Source organism: Leucoraja erinacea, chromosome 14, assembly GCF_028641065.1.
Source record: "Leucoraja erinacea ecotype New England chromosome 14, Leri_hhj_1, whole genome shotgun sequence".
Taxonomy (NCBI): Eukaryota; Metazoa; Chordata; class Chondrichthyes; order Rajiformes; family Rajidae; genus Leucoraja; species Leucoraja erinaceus.
Window position 1 is genome coordinate 3,583,942 of NC_073390.1, and position 18,287 is coordinate 3,602,228.

Genomic DNA, 18,287 nt, shown 5'->3' on the forward strand with positions numbered 1-18,287 from the left:
TATTGTCCCTTAAACTACATAACTTGGCTAAATAGTAAAACTAAATAGCAAAAAACAAATTGATGGATGAACCCAGCAGGTCAGGCAGCTTTAGTGGAGGGAAATAGATAAACATCAAATTGGGCCTGGATCCTTCATTAGACTGATAGAGTCAGGGGAAGAGAGCTGGTAGATACAGGTGAGGGGAAGGAGTGGAGCAAGAACTGGCAAGACTGCAAAAGGGTGCAAATGGTGTAATCTGATAAAGGAGGAACGTGGATTGCAAAATGTAGAAGCACATGCTAGTGGGTGAAAGGAAATAAAGGGATGGGAGAAAAAAAAAAAATCACATGGTCATCACACTACTCTGTATCCACCTGCCTTAAAGCCATGCCACTTCTAGTTGTTGCTTCACCTACTTCCAGGCACCAGGATTTCTAAATTCCCTCGAGATTTAACCCTCCTCTTCACAATGACAGCTAAAGTATTTAAATCTACTCTGAAGGTCAGTTTGAACCTCCATGCAATTAAGTATAGTTGACACAATTCTGTTAAAAGTTCAGATCAGCGGATTCGATTCGATTTTGAGGTGGCAACATGTTGGATTAGGGAGACAGTACATGTGTGGTCCATAAGACAAAGTGGTCACAAAAGTTAAGAACCCATGGGATATAAAGGGAAAGGGGCAAATTGAATTCAAGATTGTGTTAGGAACAGGAAGCAAATTATTGTGGTTGATGAGTATTTTTGCAACTGCAAAGCTGCTTTTGTGAAGTTCCACAGAGCTTAGTACTCCGGTTTTATATTTTTTTTAATGGTTTAAACACAAAAAGTCATAATAAAGAATGAACATGTGGTTTGCAATAAGCGGAGGGAAGTTTTAGTCTGCAGGAAGGTAGAGAAATGATTAGTGCCTTTAGGAAGCAACAACCAGAAAAAGAGAATGCACAATAAATTACACGCTATTGAGTAGCGTGAAGTAATAGGGGATCTTGGAATGTATGTCCGTAAAATCATTACAATTGTTAGGGGAGGTCAGTGAGGTTAGAAAGGGATATGATATGCTATTTTAAGTTGAAGAGGTGACAGCAAAGAAAATGTCTGTGATAGAGGCCTGGAAATTGAGTAACAAAAAGGATGATGCTCACAGCTAATGAAGTGTTGACGACTTCTGGAAGAAATTCAAACGAAACAGAAAAAAAAATCCAATTAATTGCACAGTATCGGTATAATCAAAAGGGAAGTAATGACCAATCAATGGATTTTATCTCAATTCATCTTTGAAACATGTTGCACGAATAATTTCATTTTTCTACCAAATCTGTTTGAGACTTACCCTTATGTTTTGTGATCTTGTCTGGACAAGCCCCCCACTTCGAATTACATACACAGGAGTGTTATTTACTTCATTGTCTGCTTTATGTCGTAACAAATCCTCATAACCCTAATGTACAAAATGTCAATAATTAATAAAACTATTTTGTACCATCAAATTATGCTTATTTTAGCAGAAAACGTTGAAGACTAGGATTTAAAAGCTCAAAAACATATTATCAATATTCTGTTGAATGTTGTACATTGTTATGTACAATGATTTAAGTCCAGGCACAATTTCAACTTTTCCTTGTTATTATTCATGTTGGAACTTTTAAAATATGACAATGGTCAGGGTTTATCGGTAGCTAACTTTTTTTTTTAATGGGAAGGAGATAAGTATTTATACATTAATCTCTGAAATATTGCAGGAATTCTAGATGAAAAGTTATCAAAGATTTATAATTCAGTTCAAAAATTTCACTTTTTAAGTTAAAATTGATATTTCTTCTCAAATCCCATACAATCCGCATATCCAAAAGAGAGATTAACTCGCGATCCTCCTAAATTACAGTATTTAGACCAAATTGTAAATAAAACAAAACTGTATTTTTTCACACTGCATTTATGTTTAGAAATGCTATTCAAAGTGTTTGCATGATTAAGGTACTTAATCACAATAGGCCAAGCTGAAAATGCTTTAATCTTTGTTACAAGCATTGCACCATTAATGTTTTTGACCAAATTTGGAATCAGGATCTCTGCCAACTCTTGTACAAATCCAAATCAATAATCTGTTGCATTTTATGCTGTGTTGTTCCATGTAGATCAAACTTCAAGTTTTGTAGTAGATTTTGGAAGTTAAATCGATGCAGGTTTGGTTTACCAATCCAGCTGCTTTAGCATAAATGCATCCTCGGAATGAATAAAGTTTGTTGTGAAAGGCTGTATAATTTTCAAATTAAACTATTGATTAAAACCATTAAATAATATTCCTTAAATAAGTACATGCACAATACCCATACCAGCTAGCAGCACTAGAAGAAGGTTAAGGCAATTAAAGAGTATAAACTGAGAAAAAATACATGCAAAATCTCAGTATTCCTCCAAATACTTACATGCTGTGGGAGTCATCTTTCTACTTACAATGAAAGAATTGTAAACTGAACAGATGGTATAAAATGGAACAATTATAAGCTAGGAATCAGGTAGGAAATAAAAATGAAAGCAAACTGTGTTGTGCGTTAGGAGTTAATCGTTAATTTAAAAAAAAGGCACATTGTGCATGCACTTGTACCACCTCAACTAATCTTAAAATTGACAAAATAAAATGTTTGAATAAGTAAGTAAATTAAAAACTCAAACACAGTGAGCTCGGTTTAAATGGACTTTCAAAAAGCATACAACAAAATTCATTAATGTCCAAAATTTGATATTTTAACATTTTAAAGGGGTTTAAAGTGGGCATGCATTTTTGTATTTATATACAATATTTCAAATGATAAAAAATCACATGCATTGTGGTTTGCATATTTCACCTAGTGTCCAGTAAAGTAACCTGAAATTAAACGGCACTCCATTGTATTATTCAATATAATCTTTAACAAATTATATTGGGATTAACAAATACATGTGGTAAAGAATAATATAGTCCAGATCACATCCTGCTGTCATGGCAACAGATACAGGGCTGTCGGAGTCAACTTCAGTGAGGTAAATACTGTAACTGAGCCATATTACAGAGGAAATGGCACCACAGAATGCACATATTGTCATTGGTCATTTTCAGTTTCAAATCTGATGATAAAATATGAATATATAATCAAAAAGAGGCTTGTTAGAGAAACAGATTAAATCCATGCACATAATTGTCAAAGAGCCAATAATATTTTTCCTTCAATAGAAAACAAATAAGGCTGAAAAGAGTTTGCTTCCAGTCGACGTGGTGCTTTAACTAAAATAATTTATCCTGTTCCACAAGACAGAAAAATCAACGTGTTTCTCAAATATCTTTAAAAATTAAAAAACCCAGCAGATAATATGAAATAAAACAAACTCAAGCATTTTGTTTTTATTTCTCAAATGCCTTTACGGCTAATTTCTGAACGATGTTATCAAGTTAACATGATTTGTAACAATGTACAACTATGGTAAAAAAAAACAGTGATTTAAAGGCTAATATACAGAATATATTTCTCACCTGTTTAATTGCTGTTACGGTAATTACAAAAAATAATGGCAGCCCACTTGTGAAAGGACTAGTCGGAGTATCTATCATCAACTGGAAAGAAATGATGCATATTTGCATATTTATGGAATTATGTTCAATAGAGACTTTTCATATCACTGAAACATTACGGTATAAAGAGACTGATCAGTTATCATTAAAATATTGACCAATGCACTGGACCAAAGTAGAATCAATGATGTTTCACTGGAAATTATCAGGCAAATGAATTGTTGAGTTGAAGCTTTAGGGAATAGAGTTTCCCCTCTTCTACTATAGATGAGGCACTCACTAGGGTCTCCTCTGTATCCCATAGCTCTGCTCCCACTCCACATCCCCCAACTCGTAACAAGGACAGAGTACCCCTTGTCCTCACCTTCCACCCTACAAGCCATCACATACAACAGATAATCCTCTGACATTTTCGCCACCTCCAATGGGATCCCACCATTGGCCACATCTTCCCATTTTGGTTTTGGAAATGCTAGACCTGTCGCTTTACCTCCCCCCTCGACTACATCCAAGGACCCAAGCCGTCTTTCCAGGTGCGGCAGAGGTTCACCTGCACCTCCTCCATCCTCATCTATTGCATCCGCTGCTCTAGGTGTCAGCTGCTCTAAATCGGTGAGACCAAGCGCAGGCTTGGCGATCGCTTCCGCACCTTTCGTAATAACCAACCTGGTCTCCCGGTGGCTCAGCACTTCAACTCCCCCTCCCATTCCGAATCCGATCTTTCTGTCCAGGGCCTCTTCCATGGCCAGAGTGAGTCCTACCACAAATTGGAGGAGCAGCACCTCATATTTTGCTTGGGTAGTTTACACCCCAGCGGTATGAAAATTGACCTACCCAATTTCAGATAGTCCTTGCTTTCTCCCTCCTTCCACTCCCCTTCCAAGCTCTCCCACAGCCTACTGTCTTCTTCCTTTCTTCTTCCCGCCACCCCCCCCCCCCCCCCCCCCCCCCCCCCCAACCCCCTCCCCTCCCCTCCCCGAAAAGTCACCTATTCCTTCGCTCCATAGATGCGGCCTCACCCGCTGAGTTTCTCCAGACTTTTTGTCTATCTGTTGAGTTGAAGTGATCTCAGCCACTTGTCTCCTTTGCCTTTTCTACCACAGAGGTTATACAGGTAGCTGCTATAATGCAACAGTTGTATTCCTAAGTAATCTCTTGTCTTATCTCCTTTATAAGTATCAAGAAGAGTCCTGTCTCAAAACGCCACCCATTCCTTCTCTCCACAGATGCTGCCTGTTACTCTTGCTTTTATTGTCTATCTTCCTTATGAGGACAATTGGATCAACAGGGAAATAGGTGCTAGGTGCTAGGGAGTTTCAGATTCAAAGTCATGGAGTCATAGGGCATTGAAACAGGCCCTTTGGCCCAACCTGTCCTTGCCCATCCAAGCTAGTTCCATTTGCCTATTCCTGCCCCATATCCATTGAAAATTCACCTATCCAAATGTTTTTTTAAATGTTGTTATTGTACCTGCATCAACCACTGAAATACTTGCAATGCTTAACAAAGTTATTTTTCCCGCAAGGATTTTCAAATGCAAAGATATTTTTAATAATTGGAAGTTGACTTTTGTTACTGCAAACTATAAATATGAATTGCTATATGGTAAAGATAACACAAAATGCTGGTAAAGATACACACAAACTCAGGGGTCAGGCTGCATCTAGAGAAAATGGATAGGTGACGTTTTAGGGAGGGACCCTACTTCAGAATGCAAGGTACATTATTTAATGGAGTATAATTGCATATGTCCATAGAAACAATAGTTAACATATTCAATATTTCATACAAATAGCGTTAATGTTTAAATATTTTGTGTATGTCTTTACATCAGTAGATATTAAAGGCATCTTAAAATTAGTAGCAAATATAATTGGAGCCAAAGTATAAAGCAAATCTGTGCGACTAAAAGGCTGTTATAACATTGGAACTAAGGGGATGCTTTCTAGGATTGTAAATGAGGAGACCAAACGAGGTAGTGGAAGCTGGGTACCATTTAAAACAAATCCCTAGCTAATGGAAGTCCCCAGTGGAATGGAAAGCAGGAAATACAACACAGCTATTCAAGAAACTAGCGGGAGAGGAGACAGAGAGGGACTATAGTACAGTTAACCTTACATTAGATGCCTTGGAAAATGGTAGAATCCATTATTTAGGAAGAGATAATAATGCATTTGGAAATGTATAACATTCGGCAGGATCAGATTATTTTATGAAAGGGCAATTATGCTTATCAAATGTATTTAGATTCTTTAAGGAGGTGTCTGGCCAAATGAGGAGCCAGAGGCTATTGTGTATTTCAATTTCAAAGAAGCATTTGATAGGATTGTATTTCAGGTAACTACAAAGGTGCTCATGGATTGACAGTAACATTAGCCTTGTTACACGATTTGTTAACACAGGAAACCTAAATTGGGAAAAACGAGCACATTTTCAGATTGGCAAATTGTAATTATTGGGAGATCCCAAGGATATGTTCTGAGACCTTTCCTATTTACAAATGAACTTTGAGGTCTTAGATGAAAAGACTAAACATGGATAAAGCATGTGGTGGGGGAGGGGTTAGGGAAGCATGCTATAGGAGGATAGTCTGCAAAAGGATATTTGTGACAGATTAAAAAACTAGGCAAAATGTTGGCAGATGGAGCAATGTGGAGAAATGCATGATTCTCCACTTTTGAAAGGAGATTGGAAATACGTTATTTAAATGATGCAAGACTAATGCTGACATTCAGAGAGATCTGGGTTTACTCAAAAATGAAAGTCAGCATGCAGTTGTGAAGGCAAATGGAGCAAGTGGTGTTGAAGTCGTGATGTTGGTGGTACTGAAATAATGAGCAGGTTTTATCGGTGTTACAGCTTCTCTTGGTCCTACTTAAGATTCTATACATCTAATAATTAAAAACACTTTGTTAAACATTTGCTGTTAATGCAAGATTAATTTTACTCGCAGTGCCCTTGGCAGTGATAAATGATTTCCACAATCATTAAAGCTCTCCCTGTACAGTTTATCACTAAGTTTAAAATCTGAATCAAATTTGTCTTACAAAAAGGATTGCTAAAATAACTGGATACTCACTGCAGTGTCAATAGGTTCAAAATTTAGTCTGAAATATCACCTTCATCGTAGTATTAATTATAAAATGAGTTCAAATAAGCTGCGGGGTTTTTGATTTAATTTACATAGGAAAAACAAAACTTTACAGCTGGAGTAGGACATGACCACATAAACTGCTTGAAATTCCATGCTAATTAGCTTTATGTAACCAGTAATACTCAACAATCCCATTTCTGAATCCAGGATGATATTTAAATGAGGCATTCAAACTTTTAAGTCAGACAGACTAATTCAAATTTTAATAATGTTCGTTAATTCAAAAGCAAGAAATTTCAATCAATAATATTGATCACATTTGGCTACCAGATAAACTTACTTGTACAAGAAAAATTACAAGAAAGTAGAAGTTGGCTATTCTTCGGAATTGTTCAAATAAATTTTTTGGGATAAAATTCCATAGCGTGTACTGCAAGAAATAAAGGAAAAACAATTATGCCTGCAATACAAATGTTTAAAAAGGCCACAAGATGCAATACAAATGAAAAATGAATTCAATCACATTAAAGGGATATCCACTTTGCTGCCATTAGACCTCTTCAGCTTGGATTCAAGTCACAATATTTGTACTCATTATTTGTGTCAATACGGTTGTGGCCTATCCTGGCATAGCAACAAGTCACCTTCAAGAAAGAAAGTGGAATCTTATCAAAATTACAGATTACAAAACAAATTTCAATATTGATTAAGATATGGCAGTAAAATGTTTTCAAGCCCCAAAAATTATGGACAACCTTGAATAACTAGGTGCAGTAAAACTCCACAAACCTGTCACAGACGTTGCTGGTGCTGGACTGCAATTCATCTTGACTGTTGTTTATGACTCTTAATACACCGAAACATTTTTAAATTACATTTCTTTGCATGTTACATAGAGATATAATACATTTCCTAGAGGCCCTAGTGATTTTAAATGGAGTGTGGGAAATGGGGCCATGGCAGGTTTAAAGGGAGTGCAAGAAATAAAACCAAGTGAGCTGGATGTTGAACCTTTGGGATTTCTAAACAATTGGAGAGTGGATTATCTCTTCCCGAAGTCGCCCTTAAGGGCGCAGAAGGCAAGACTCTCCCATGGTGAACATTCGACCATGTGTGGCTGGCTGGGAGACGCCACCTCCTCCGACCGGCTGGCCAGGAGACCCCCTCAAAAATAAACTATTTTTTTCTGTGTATATGCACTGGAAAAAACATCTTATTGGTACAGAAGGCCTTTAGGTGACCCTTTAAAATTATGAAATGTTTTATAGGCCCCAAGAAAACAGATGTTATCTGGTAGGCAAACGCTAAGGGCTATAAATATAAAACAGGTAACAATAAACCCAAGAAAGAATTCTGGAGAAATCTTTGTACAGAGAGGGGTTAAAATATGCAACTTGGCATTCTCAAGGCAAATACCATCTGTGCAGTTAAAAGAATGTGGCTATATTTAAAGGACAACTACATTAGTACATGAAAGATGAAAGACAGGATGCATTGACAAAGTTTGATCAAACTTTGATGCATAATAAGACTAGGATATACAATTTAGTGGCCTATTTTAGTATCATAATTTCTGTGCAATTATCACAGACATGTTTCAACTGCAAAAATAATCAGAATACTCAGATCAAAGCAGGCATGTTATTACTGTCAAAAAAAGTTATATAAGTAAATTAAATTTTCTAATAAATTGCAAGAACTCATAGTAATGTTATGAAAGAGCAGATATTATGAAATGTTCTACCAATTTCCATTGCTCATTACCTTGGACGATATTATCCGATTGTCTGGAAACTTCTGGCGAACAAAAGGACTGTGCTCAGGGAACTGATTGGAAACATAAATTGTCCTTGTGGGACTCTGATGTGGCGGGTCAAATCCCTGCAAGATAAAAGACATTTGTATTCTTTCAATAGGGTACTTCAACATCAAATATAAATACCCATAAAAAGTACCCATAACAAATTTTCCAAAAACTAATATAAAATTGATTGCGATACCTCAAAAGTCTAGGAATTATTAAACCATACCAAACAAGGTTTGTGCCTAAGTAAAGGCTTAAGGGCACGATGAATTAGCTGACAAAATTCAAAGTGCATATTTTTATTAACCTTGAAAGAGATATTCAAATAGCTATCAGTATGAAGTTTATTGAAGCATATTTATACCCTAATGTTTCTTTGGATTATACTTAATGAAAATAGATCTGCAAAGCCCAGTTAATGTTGTTTTGTCTCTTGGCTGGAACTGGATACATTATTCAACATGTAATCTGATCGGCATATTAAATAATTTTATCAGGACAGCATCTGACTTATACAACATACGCAATACAGTGCAACACATTAGCCATGATTGCTGCTCAGCTTTGCATGGAAATATTCAATTAAAAGAACCATGTTATCCATTTTTTGTTCTGAAATGTATATTAAATTTATTTATGCAATTTATGACATTTATTCAGTTTATTTTGTAATTCCACTGCGATTTCAATGATAGAAAATGTACATGGAATTTTGCACTAGATTTTCAAATTATTAATGTTGCAAGGAATAAACTCATTATAACAAGGTTGTTAACAGTGGAGACACAAGAAAGTTTCCACCAAGTGACTCAAATGCTGGAATCTTACTTGCACGAGAGATATTTGATGATATGGGTTGTAACTCGGCCTCAGGACTGCAGTGGCAAAATACAGTATAAAGTAGTGAGAGGGAAGGCCAAGATAAGAACTAGATAAGAATAAAGGGCCTGTCCCAACAGCATGCGATAGCATGCGTCTAGCGCGACTAAACGTGGTCGTTTGAGGCGTATGGCCTCACGGGGCCGGTCCCACTTCGATCGGCGGAGGCGTATGGAGTTGTGCGGGGCTGGTCCCGACATCGCGCGGGGCCCAAAAATCTTGCACTGTCCAAAAATCCCGCGCGACAACGGCCTGTCAGCCCGCAGCCGCGTTGAGGCCTACGCAGCGTCTCGATGTCGTACGCAGCATCTTGACAGCGTGCGCCTAGCGCGTGGCATTGCACGATAACGTCACCGCCCGGCGTGCCGTTGCGTGATGACGTCACCGCCCGACGTCCAAATTTAATCAGCCCGCCTCCTGCCCAGCTGATTGGTGAGTATGATGACCAGCCCCGTACAACTCCATACACCTCCGCGGTTGGAATTGGGACCAGCCCCGCGAGGCCGTACGCCTCAAGCGACCACGTTTGGTCGCGCTAGACGCATGCAATCGCATGCTGGTGGGACAGGCCCTTAACACTTCATATCCTCTTGGGTAGCCTACAATCCAATGATATGAACATTGAATTTTCCAATTTCAGGTAACGACACCTTTGTATTCCTTTTGCATTCTTAGCAGTTCATCTGGGTTGTCTCTTGCTTCATTCATCTTTCCCATTTCAATCTCTCCACCACCCAAATACCTATCCACCTTGTTTTCTTTCTCCGCTAGCCTATACTTCCCATCCTCTTCCCCATCGGGTTCCATCTGCCCACCAACGGATACTACATGCGGTTCCACTAAGCAGCCCAGTGGCGTAGCGGTAGATCGGCTGCCATGCAGCGCCAGACACCCGGGTTCAATTGCGTACAAAGTTTGTATGTTTTCCCTGTGATTGCATGGGTTTTCTCTGGGTGTTCCTGTTTCCTCCCACACTCCAAAGACGTACAGGTTTGCAGGTCCATTGGCTTTGCTAAAATTGTAAATTGTCCCTAGTGTGTAGGATAGTGTTAGGGTACGGGGTGATTGCTAATCGGCACGTACTTGGTGGGCTGAAGAGCCTGTTACTACACTGTATCTCCAGTCTAGCACCTTCCAGCCTTTGTCTCTACCTTCCCACTCCTCTCCCCCACCTAGATCTATCTGTCTATGCATTTCCTTATCCGTTTCCACCCATCACCCACCTGCATGTGTCTCACACTCTTTTACCTGGCTCCATCTATCCACCTTCCCCATCTCATCCAATTCTACCTTTCATCTACCAGCCTTTGCCTCACCCTTCACTCTCACCTCTTTAGATTGGTCCTCTTCCCGCTACACTGTCAGTCCTGACGCATTGTCATGACCCGAAATGTTGACCAACCCTTTGGTTCCACAATTGAGGCTTGACTCACTGTTCATCCAGCTGTTGGCCTTTGTGTTAAGCTAGTGGAGATCGGTAGCTTTTATATTCTTGTGTTGTGGATTATAGTAAATATTTCATTAAGAATAACTCCATCTAATGTGGAATGCCTTGCATTCAAACCAATGTAACCATGCTAATCAATTCTTTCTGAACCAGCCATACACAAGCTCACTATTTCAGAATTGCTGAAAGCAGATAGGCAAAAAGTAAAATCACAAATGAAATGAAAAGATTAAGTCAATTTTTTTTCAACTCATCAAAAGGATAGCAATATTGAGCAATTGTAGAGAATGTATTGGCAATATAAAAATAAGCCTCTATTGAGTAGAACCTAAAATCTGAATAAATTACTCATCACCAGTATCATTCACACCAAACCTCAAGTCTTGATCCAAACATGGAAAAAAATGCAGAATTCCTTAGGGGAGAGGAGTTACTTAGCATCAAAGCAATCTTTGAACAAGTGTGGCAATAAGGAGTCCTAGTACAATTAAAGTCTGTGGACATTAAGGCAAAAAACTTTTCAATGATTGAAGTCATTTCATTCACAATCTGGTTGGAGGTGTGGAGATGAATCAGAGCATCGCTGCTGGACTTTATCAGGGTGATATCCACGGTCCAAACATTTTCAGTTCTCCCATTGACCATTCACTTTGTCATTAGATAAAGTGTGATATTCACTAATGAGTGCACAACGTTCAAAACACCCCAGTGAATGAAACACCCCATGACTGCATGCAACAAAGTGACATTCAGACATGAGCTAATGAGCAGGAAGTAAAGATCACACAAGTACCAGGCAATGAACAGCTCCAAAATTGAACCATCTCTATAATTATAAAATTCTGATCTTGGATGTGGATGTATTTATTTGTGTATGTGTGTCTTGTTTGTCTGTGATTCACATCTCCTCGAAAACACGACCCGCTAACGGTGACATTTTTACATATTCCGATAGAGATTTACCTCATGATCTCAAAAATCAACCTCATCTGAAAATTTGATTAATTATTTGAGTTATTTATTAAAACTGTTCACAAAAATGAAATATTTTTTAAAGCTAACGAGCTGATGACGTCACAATGGCTCTGCTCCTCGTGGCAACACTCAGCCTACTGGGGAGAGGAGGGGGAGAGGCGACTTTTCGGGTCGAGACCCTTCTTCAGACTGATTTCGACCCAAAACGTCGCCTATTCCTTCACTCCATGGATGCTGCCTCACCCGCTGAGTTTCTCCAGCATTTTCATCTACCTTCGATTTTTCCAGCATCTGCAGTTCTTTCTTAAAAATTAAATAGAGAACCTACCTTAAACATAGATCCTAATTTTGACCGATTTAGAAGTAATTTATTTCCAGTCAATAGTGAACATTCTGAGAGCTACTGCTATGGCTTGAGATTGTACTCAAATGAATTGATTGCATATCACACATGTTTTCCATTATTTAGATGGTTCATGCATGCAACCAATAATATAGCTACCTCAGTACCACTAACCACGCCTTAGTTATCAAGTATAATAACTCTCTCTCTCTCTCTCTCTCTGTTCCAGCACGGTCATAGACTGTATGCAGTCAGTGCTGGAATGTGTCTAACCTATGTGATCATTAAACATTAAGTAAAGTTACAAGTGTGTCAGACTTAACTTCTTTACATGGTGTCAGAAAGTTAAAACGCGCGCCTCCTGTTTATCGGGTTTCATTTCTGTGAAAGTGTTGCTTTATCGGAGTTTTTTCGTACCGCTTTGCCACCATGGCATCCTCGTGCCGTAAACCCTCGCCCGTGGTCTTTGATGCCGACATAGCGGAGCGCTGGGCGACTTTTGAGTTGGATTTCACACACTACATTAATATCGTTCATCGTAACAATCCCGATGCCGTCAAAGCCTCTCTTCTGCTGAACCTTGCTGGTCCTGATGCCATGAGGAGAGCACTAGCCTTCGCCTACAATCCCGCAGTCCGGGATGAAAATGATCAGGTTCAAGTACCTGCGGAGTCTGCCAACGATCCGGTATGTTTGCTGCAAAAGTTTGCTGAGATTTGTGACTTGCCCTCTAACCGCATTTTAGAGCGAGATAAGTTTTTTACAAGGAAGCAACAGCCTGACGAACCAGTTGAGTGTTTTATTGCTGATCTGCGCTATCTCGCCCAGAGGTGCCGATTTGAAAATATGACTGACCAGCTTACTAGGGACATTCTAGTGACAGGTATGCTGGATCAGAAACTACGATCGGAGCTATTGAGAAAGCCAGATCTTACTCTGACCGAAGCAATGCACGCATGCAGGTTGGCCTGCTGTTTGGACAGCGGGAGTCTGATAGCCGATCAATCAATTTAACTGGTCTCAACAGACCGCGTCCCAAAATAGACAACACTAGACCTGCGCCGCGGGCAAACTACCTCCCCGGCGGGCACGTTGTTAAAAAGTGCCCCAATTGTAATTATATGCATTCGATGCAGTCGCAGTGCCCGGCTTATGGAAAATCCTGCAATTTCTGCAAGAAATTGAATCATTTCTCGGCGGCCTGCCGATCCCGTGGGAAATTTCCCCCAGCTTCTAGACAAGTATTAAACAACCTGGTACAAGTCGATAACGGGTTTGGTTCCCAGTCCTCTCTCGACACTGCCCACGACTCTGAGCCAATTAGTTCTCAAGGAGACGCCAGTGTATTCACACTCCTACACGCACCTGCTCGACTCCCCGATCCATCGGTCCTCATAACTGTCAACAATTATTCTTTCTCGACTAAGCTCGACACGGGGGCAAAGGTCACTTTTATGTCAACAAGCCTGTTCAGAAAGATTAGACATAATGAGCTGCTGACTGCAGACCGTTCGACTTTACATGCTTATGGGGGCGAGGTGCTGAAACCAGTGGGGAAGGCCACTTTTAGTTGCGTGCTGAAGAAATCATCGCGGGCTCTCATGTTCTATGTTCTCGACTATGACTGTGTACCCCATGAGAACCATGGAAGATGTTGCAGCTCAAGTCGGGCAGGCCACGGTCTACTCTGTCCTTGATGCCAAGAGTTCCTTCTGGCAAATACCACTCGACAAACGCTTCTCCGACCTGACAACGTTTGCCACTCCTTATGGCAGATTCAAGTTCCTACGGATGCCATTTGGTATTAACTCTGCCAGCGAGGTGTTTCAGCGGTCCATGGAACAGCTGTTCGCCGGCATGCCGTGTGCCATCATCGTGGATGACATCCTAGTCTACGGGAAGAATGCCGCCGAATATGACAAGAACCTCCGCCGGGTCCTGGACCGGCCCCGGCAGATCAATTTGAAACTGAACAAAAATAAGTGCAGATTCCGCGTCTCTGAAGTGCCTTACGTCGGGCATATTTTCACTTCTAATGGACTGAAGCCCGACCCGCAAAAGACAAATGCAATCTCCGAGATGTCAGCCCCAACCGACGTCCTCGGTCCGCAACGATTCCTGGGCATGGTCAATTACCTCGGGAAGTTCATACCTAATCTCAGTGAGCTGAGCTCGTCCCTGAGGCAGCTAACTAAAAAAGACACTGCCTGGTCCTGGTTTCCACAACACCAGCAGGCTTTCGAATGTCTGAAGTCAAAGCTGACCAGCACCCCGACACTAAAATTCTTCGACCTGCGCCGTCCCATTGTTGTTACCTGTGATGCCTCTCGTTTTGGACTCGGTGCTGCTTGCCTGCAACTCTATGACGACGGTTCGCTGTTACCGGTCTCGTATGCCTCGCGGACCATGACCGACACGGAGCAACGGTATGCTCAGATCGAGAAGGAGCTCCTGGCAGTGGTGTTCGCTTGCTCCAACTTTAAAGATTTTCTCTTCGGCTGCAAATTCACAATCAAAACCGACCACCAGCCATTAGTGACTATTCTTAACAAACCCATACATGTTGCCCCCGTCAGGCTGCAGCACATGATGCTGCAGCTCCAGCATTTTGATTTCCAAATCGTATACAAGAGGGGCACTGAGATGCATGTGGCCGACACTCTGTCTCGTGCCCCACGAGCCTCCTGTGACCGTCACCCTTACGAGCAGGAAGACCTGTTGGTACTGAACGTCAACTTTTCCCAACCAAGCAGCTGCAGTGCCTGACCGAGCACACCGCCACTGACCCTGCTTTGCAGCAGCTCGCAGCCGTTATCAAGCGTGGGTGGCCCGACAGACGCACCACTTTGCCGTCGGGTGCCCAGCCGTTCTTCCTGGTCCGCGATGAGCTGGTGATCCAAGATGGTGTTATTGTCAAGGACCACAAGGTCGTGGTCCCAGCCTCTCTGTATGATCTATACTATAACGCAGCCCACAGCAGTCATCCTGGGGTCGATGCCACTATTTCTCATGCCCAAGGACAATTCTACTGGCCTGGTATGGCCAAATACATCAGGGACCGAGTGTCCTCCTGTTTCTCCTGCAACAACCTCGCCCCACACCAGCAACGCCAGCCTCTTTTGCAGCAGCCGGCGCCTACCATGCCCTGGACATCGCTGGCTGCCAACATATTCGAATGGCGGGGCAAGCAGTTTCTCGTCCTGGTTGACTCGTACTCCAACTGGTTCGAGGTGGACCTACTTCCTTCCATCACCTCCGAGATGGTCATCAGCAAACTGCGCAGGCACTTCGCCACCTTCGGTGCCCCTGTCCGCTTGCAGACCGACAATGGCCGGCAATTCACAAGCGCAGAATTCAAGGCTTTCGCTGCCAGGTGGAACTTCCATCACTACACCAGCAGCCCTGAGTACCCACAAAGTAACGGCCTGGCCGAGCGGGCTGTGCGGAGTGCTAAGGGTCCGCTAGAGCAGTCCCGCCTGTCCAACTGTGATTTCTACCTGGGCTTACTTAACCTACGTAACATCTCCCGGGACCCGACCATGGGTTCCCCTGCCCAGCGTCTGATGTCGAGAATGACAAGACCACCCATGCCAATCGCCCAACAGGCCCTGCTACCCAAAGTGCTTGAGCCTGCCACTGTCCACCAGCGGATTGAACAGAAGCACGAGGTTCAACAACGGTCGCACGACAAGTCCTGCCGACCGCTGTCGCCTCTACTGCCCGGGCAGGTCGTTTGGATGCAGACTACCACTGGCTATTCCCGCCTCGCGACCGTGGTTGGTGTGGCTGACTCTCCCAGATCTTACCTGGTAGACTACGATGGGACTGTCTGAGGGTCCTTATGCTCCTCCGTTGCTGTTCCAGCCTGCTACTGCCGATTGCCCTGCTGTTCCCTGCATGCCCCATACCCCTCGCCTGTTGCATTCTCCTCCTCCGCTGCCACCAGGTTTTGGCCGGGTTGCTTCCCCTCCTACACGTTCGCCTTCCCCTCCTGCCTCTCCCGCTCCGACTGCGTCTCCTCCTGCTTTTACATTCTCGCCTGCTTCCGCTACGCCTTCTCTTCTTTCCGATGGGAGGGGGGGGGAAGGCACTGTACGCACGTGTTCGGGTCGCATTGTTAAGCCGCCTGTTCGCTACGGCGACTTTGTTTAAACTCGCATGCTTTGTGTAATCACACTGCCACGGCTCCAATTCTGTTTTGATTTCTAAGGGGAAGGATGTAGATGGTTCATGCATGCAACCAATAATATAGCTACCTCAGTACCACTAACCACGCCTTAGTTATCAAGTATAATAACTCTCTCTCTCTCTTGGTTCCAGCACGGTCATAGACTGTATGCAGTCATTGCTGGAATGTGTCTAACCTATGTGATCATTAAACATTAAGTAAAGTTACAAGTGGGTCAGACTTAACTTCTTTACACATTATATCTAAGTACATCGGACAATAATAAACCAATTCAAAGACCAATAGGCTTTTCTGGCAGTTCCTCTTAAACCTGAAGGTGAGGATCACTTGCACATGGCAATGCCAATGCACCATCAGGACTTGGTCCACCAATAATGCTGGATCTAAACCTTGGTTAGCAAGGACAAGTTGGGCCCACGGGCTTGTTTCTGTGCTCTATGACTATTACATGGAAATAGTCATAGAGCACAGAGATAACAGTGGGGTACCCCAAGGCTCGGTGCTGGGACTGCAGCTATTTACAATATACATCAATGATTTGGATGAAGGGATTCAAAGTAACATTAGCAAATTTGCAGATGACACAAAGCTGGGTGGCAGTGTGAATTGTGAGGAAGATGGATGCTATGAGAATGCAGGGTGACTTGGACAGGTTGGGGGAGTGGGCAGATGCATGGCAGATGAAGTTTAATGCAGATAAATGTGAGGTTTTCCACTTTGGTAGCAAAAACAGGAAGGCAGATTACTATCTAAATGGCGTCAAGTTGGGAAAAGGGGAAGTACAACGCGATCTGGGGGTCCTTGTACAACAGTATATGAAAGTAAGCATGCAGGTACAGCAGGCAGTGAAGAAAGCGAATGGCATGTTGGCCTTTATAACAAGAGGAATCGAATATAGGAGCAATGAGGAAACACTTTTTCTCAAAGAGAGTGGCGAGTCTGTGGAATTCTCTGCCTCAGAGGGCAGGTTCTCTGAATGCTTTCAAGAGAGAGCTGGTTGGGCTCCTAAAAATAGCAGTCAAGGGATATGGGGAGAAGGCAGGAACGGGGTACTGATTGGGGATGATCAGCCATGATCACTCACATTGAATGGCGGTGCTGGCTCGAAGGGCCAAATGGATGCACCTAATGTCTATTGTCTAATGGTGGGAATACCATCACTATAATGACTGCAGGTGTTCAAAGTGTGGCTCACTTTCACCTTCTCAAGGACAATTAGAGATAGACAATAAATGATTATTTTGCCAGTGGTACTCAAATCCCAAACTAAGAATAAGGGTGACATGGTGGCATGGCAGTAGAGCTACTACCTTACAGCGCCAGAGACCTGGGTTCGATCCTGACTACAGGTGCTTGTCTGTACATAGCTTGTCCATTCTCCCTATGACCTGCGTGGGTTTTCTCTGAGATCTTCGGTTTCCTCCCACACTCCAAAGACGTAAAGATTGTAGGCAAATTGTCCCTAGTATGTGTTGGACTAGGGATCGCTGGTCTGTGCGGACTTGGTGGGCTTAAGAACCTGTTTCCACACTGCATCTTTAAACTAAACGAAAGAAAATAAATTCAAAAACCACTAACATTTATTTCTCCTCAACTCTAAAACACACAATGCCTCCTGGTTATGGGCAAATGTTTCGAATCTATTTTGCAACACACTAATCGCTCTTAGAATGCTCATTTCTGACAGTGAACAAGTTATTTTTAAATGGGTCAACATAAGGATTGGTGCAATGCAATTTAATTAATCTGCAAGATTGCAGACATAAAGACATTGTAAGCATTGGATAACCTGGGCCATATACATTTTCTTGGAGTCATCATCTTGGCCAGGTTATTCTTCATTAAAGTAAAACGGAAACCAAGAGTTGTAGATTCATACTTAAAATGTGTGTGGTTAGAGGTGCACTACCAGCAGGAAGCGGCAAATGTACAAAATCCACTTTTGCACTTATAACTTATATTTTTAAACACCTTTAACAATAGGAGCACAATTGTTCAAATTGTTCTGATACTGAGCTGCTCAG

General features: G+C 41.9%; 1 protein-coding gene across 1 annotated transcript in view; it reads right to left on the reverse strand.

Annotated features, from left to right (window-relative positions):
* Window positions 1-1,439: 1,439 nt before the first annotated feature.
* LOC129703201 (phospholipid-transporting ATPase IF-like) overlaps window positions 1,440-18,287 on the reverse strand; it is a 28,166-nt gene continuing 11,318 nt past the window's right edge. Inside the window, exons 2-5 of the mRNA XM_055645391.1 lie at window positions 8,391-8,507; window positions 6,967-7,056; window positions 3,494-3,574; window positions 1,440-3,090 (exon numbers count right to left, since the gene is read on the reverse strand). Of these exons, the coding sequence (XP_055501366.1) occupies window positions 3,085-3,090; window positions 3,494-3,574; window positions 6,967-7,056; window positions 8,391-8,507 (294 nt within the window). The 3' untranslated portion in view covers window positions 1,440-3,084. The remainder of the gene's footprint in view (window positions 3,091-3,493; window positions 3,575-6,966; window positions 7,057-8,390; window positions 8,508-18,287) is intronic.